A 4,562-nucleotide genomic window follows, 5' to 3' on the forward strand; every position below is an offset into this window, starting at 1 on the left:
TGGACTTGATCGGGTTCCTAACGCTGGAGTGTGAGAAGCTGACACCTCGCATGCTGACCTTTACATTAGATGTGGCCTCTGAGAACCAGGGGCTTCCGGCTCACTGCATCAAGACGGCAGAGCGGAGTCCCTGGCATTGGGAAGGAAGCAACTGTGCCTTCCGGGCCTGCGATGCTGGGAATGCAGTTGCATGTATGGAACCTTATGTGGTGTGTAACAGACATGTATCTTTCCTCTTTCCTAAAGAGATTGTGTGGAGTGCCTGCTGCTTCGGCCGGGGAAACCCGACAACCAGTCCTGCCAGCACCTGTGCAAGGATGAGGTGATCACCTGGGCGGACACCATCGGTGAGTGTCCAGAGCCGTCCTAGTGCTGCTCCCGTGCACCGCAGCAGACTTCCAAAGGTCTCTCCCTGGGGAGCAGGGTGGAGTTAACCCTGAGTTGGGAAACAGCCTAGCCCCGCAAACACTGCTGGCGGGGAATGTTAAAGGCGGGGGTAACATGCTCTAGAAATCAGCTTGGCAGCCCCTCCAAAAAGTTACACAGAAAATCACCGCACAGCCTTCCCACGTATGCCCAAGAGGGTTGGGTTGATCTGTCTGCACAAAGGTTCAGGAGCTGTGGCGCAAGTGATAGAGCACAAGTCTTGAGACAAAAAAAAAAAAAAAGCTGTGAGTTCAAGCCCCAGTCCCAACACATACACAAAATGTTTATCTCCATTGGGTCATGATAGGCAGGTATCCACCCACTGGTGAGCCGAGAACCAAATGCCGCGTCCTGTGCATGGAATGTTTCCGAGCTGTAGGAAGGAGCCAGGTCCTAGCCAGCGTGCCAGCCCGTGTGAGCCCCCAAGCACCCCGCTAAGGGAAGGGAGCCGGACAGAAAGGAGCAGCGGCTGTCCCATACTGTCCAGATCTACATACACGAAATGTCCACCATCCACAAAGCCGATGGGGCTAGTGGTGGCCCAGGGGATCAACTGCTAGCAAATAGGAACTTGTTTTGAGGGTGATGCACATGTTCTGAAATCAGTGGGAATAGTTATGTGTCGCAAACTTACTAAGCCGACTCTTCACATTGAAGTGTTAAAATGGTGAGAATAAAACGCCGCACATACCTGGAAAGGAATGTGTATCAGGCTCCCCATTGACAGGTATGTCCTCTGCCTTGGCCTCCTGACCCTGGATCCCGTCAGTCCTGTCCCTCTATTACCTCTGGCGTAGAATTCCTTGTTCCCGCCTCCTTAGTTTTGACTGACTTTTTGGACAGATCGTGGTGTGGTTTGGGGCTACGTTGAGTCTTATATTTATCCCACCTGTATTCAGCAGGCAGCAGCTATGTGACAAGTTCTTTGTGATGCCCTCTCCCTCCACCTGCCTGCCCTTGCTGCGCTATGCTACCACAGGCCTGGCTCACATCAAGTTTGCCTGCATACCCGGGCCAGTTGCCTTCTAATGGGGTACATGTGGCCAGGGAAGAGGAAGGCTGCTTTCCCCATTCTCTTGGGCTATGCCCACCTGCTCCCCAGTTCAGCCTGAGCGTGCTCAGTAGGGAAAATTTATCTCTAGCTCATCCATGTTTTTCCTTCCTTCTCCTAGGCTTTAAAAAATATACACTCTCCCTTACCTAGAGAAAAACTCCAGGCTTTCATGTTTATAATCACACCAATTATCTGCTTCCAGATTAAAACTCCTTTGACCAGATTAAAAAAGGAAAATGGAAACGTACTTTGTGACATAATAGTAACTTTCTTTTCTTCTGGGTGCCTGTTCACCTGTTTCCTCTAGCTATTTTCCTTCCTATGGATCAAACGCTGGTACTAGAACCTGAACTCAGGGCCTGTTCTTTAGCTTTTTTGCTCAAGACTGGCACTCTACCACTTGAGCCATACCTCCATCCACTTCCTGCATTTTGCTGGTTAATTGGAGATAAGAGTCTCTTTATTTGTCTGCCTAAATTGGCCTTGAACCTCAATCCTCAGATGTCAGCCTCTGGAGTAGCTAGGATTATAGGTGTGAGCCACCAGTGCCCACCCCTGTGGATCAATTCTGTAACTCAGTGCTGGAGAAGCTGTGGATGGCAGACAGTACCTGGAGCCTGGATGCTGCTGCTGCTCTCTTGGGCTAAGGGCAGTATGGGGCAGGAAGGAGCTGAAGTGGCTGAGGCAGGGGCTTGTTAGCATCCAAGAGTGGCAGCTGTGTGTCTAGGGCTGAGCAAGGAACCCAGTTCAGTTTATCTCAATGCGTGGCTATCATTGTGTGACCAGCCTCACATCCTCCTTACGCTCAGGCTCTGACATCGCAGGGAGGAGCTGCTCTGACCTCTGTAGTCCACCCCCGTGCACTGTTCCCAAATGTGGACTCTCACGTGGGCATTGATGGCGGTGGGCCATATCCAGGATGATCTTGATCTATGCATTACATTTCCTCCCAATTCCATGTGCTCACCCTGCCCACAATCATCACATGCTTTTATCATTTTGTGTCACCCCACAAATAATTCAGCTCCTCTGATATGGCTCATGTGTCCCTAGAGTCATAAACTCAGCTCCAGGCCTGTGATTTTAATGGGAAAATCCCGAGCTTACTTTAAAGCCCTGCCACCGCTTTGTCTATGCGCCCTGACTCTGGATTGCTTGCCCTGACCGTCAGCAGCCTGGGTGCTGCCCTGAGACTCTCAGGACATTTCTTCTTGCCCTTCTTCTAGTGAAAGATGACCAAGAGGCCGTGCTGTGCTTCTACAAAACTGCAAAGGATTGCGTCATGATGTTCACCTACGCCGAGCTGCCCAGTGGGAAGTCCAACCTGACTGTCCTCAAAGAGCCAGGTAAGGCGGGCCCCCGGGGGTGCAGCGCAGCCCTTGGTTCTGGTTTTTGCCATTCTCTCCTGGATACCCTCTTAGCTAAATGCTAGAGAGCAGGGACCCAGTGCCTCATGATCAGGACCTAAGGCCACGGCCACTTTCACTCCTGAAACTTAGAAAAGAGGCAGATGGACTGCTGGGGTGGAGTGCCGGGGAGGTGACTGGGTTGATGGGGCTAAGGGAGGACTGGGTCTGGCCCTCAGGAGTCACCTTAGAGGAAATAGAACTTAGCTGGGGTGGGGCGTTGCTCATGCTGAAGATCATCGGGGTCCACATGCCCTCCCTGAAGGCCTCTTGGGGGGCAGTCTAAGCGTAGCTGGAACACTTGGTACTACATTCCTGCCTGATACCATCTAGGATCTGGGCCCAGGAACCCACAGCTTTTGCCTTAGAGTAATTGGGATTTCTAGATCAACTTTTTTTTTTCCTCTCTGGAGGCAGCTAGGGAACAGAGGTTTTTGTCTCTAATTCATCACCATGTAGACTTGGACTCCAAATGGAGGCAGACCATTGTGCCTCCAGTGGGCTGGAGACAGAGGGAAGTACAGTACCAAGCTCCTATGCTGGCCTGGAGCGGCCAGGCTCTGTATCAGACACCGCTTTTGCAGTTGTTTGAAAATAAGGCTTCCTTCCAGGAGGCTCCACAGGAAGGGCTTCAACATGGCCAGTCCTTGTAGAAGTCTTCCCTGCTACTTTCTGTCTGCCCGGTCAATCCCTGAAGCCATCGACATGAAAGCTAAGCCACAGTCCAGCACTCTGCATGGAGCTGGGCCAGGCTGGGGGAAGGGGGCTACCCCTTTAGGGGGACACAGCTGTCTACCAGGGCTTTTATCCGGCTTCCCATCACCTGGATATGTGATAGTTACCAGGCGTCTTTGAATCTCTCGTTGTCTGAGCTCAGGGAAACCTGCACCCACCCATCCAGTCTCACAGGGGCAACAGGGGATCTAAGAGATGAGAGTAGGAGGGGTCTGGGACGGGTGACCTGTCAGGTGTGTCCGAGACAGGGGGTGGGCGCAGAATGCTGGTGGCTGTATTACCCTTTGTGCCTCCGGGTTCCCTCCAGAGTGTGGCTCAGCCCCCAACACCGTCACCATCCTGCTGGCTGTGGTGGGCAGCATCCTCCTGATAGGGCTTGCTCTCCTCGCCATCTGGAAGCTGCTTGTCACCATCCATGACCGCAGAGAGTTTGCCAAGTTCCAGAGTGAGAGCTCCAGGGCTCGCTACGAAGTGGTAAGCTGGTGGGCGATGCTGGAGAGATGTACTTGGGACCAATTGTATGTGAGTGATGGAGGCTGCTGGCCTCCTTGGCATTAAAAAGCCAAGAGCTTGCTGGGCCCTGGGGGCTCATGCCTGTATCCTAGCTACTCAGGAGGCTGAGATCTAAGGATCACAGTTCGAAGCCAGCCCGGGCAGGAAAGTCTGTGAGACTCCAATTAATCACAGATAAAGTCACAAGTGGTGCTATCACTCAAGTGGTAGAGTGATAGCCTTGAGCAAAAGAAGCTTAGTGTCCAGGCCCAGAGTCCAAGGCCTATGATAGGCACACACACAGACACACGCACACACAGACCCCCCAAGAACCATCAGGCCATAGTGAATACTGTGATCCCAGCTACACACACACACACACACACACACACACACACACGAACCATCAGGCCATAGTGAATACTGTGATCCCAGCTACACACACACAC

General features: G+C 52.4%; 1 protein-coding gene across 1 annotated transcript in view; it reads left to right on the forward strand.

Moving 5' to 3' along the window:
* Window positions 1-245: 245 nt before the first annotated feature.
* LOC105987971 (integrin beta-5-like) overlaps window positions 246-4,562 on the forward strand; it is a 27,793-nt gene continuing 23,476 nt past the window's right edge. The window contains exons 1-3 of the mRNA XM_013019418.1: window positions 246-347; window positions 2,707-2,826; window positions 3,929-4,095. Of these exons, the coding sequence (XP_012874872.1) occupies window positions 2,763-2,826; window positions 3,929-4,095 (231 nt within the window). The 5' untranslated portion in view covers window positions 246-347; window positions 2,707-2,762. The remainder of the gene's footprint in view (window positions 348-2,706; window positions 2,827-3,928; window positions 4,096-4,562) is intronic.

Source organism: Dipodomys ordii, unplaced genomic scaffold (genome assembly GCF_000151885.1).
Source record: "Dipodomys ordii isolate 6190 unplaced genomic scaffold, Dord_2.0 Scaffold45, whole genome shotgun sequence".
NCBI lineage: Eukaryota > Metazoa > Chordata > Mammalia > Rodentia > Heteromyidae > Dipodomys > Dipodomys ordii.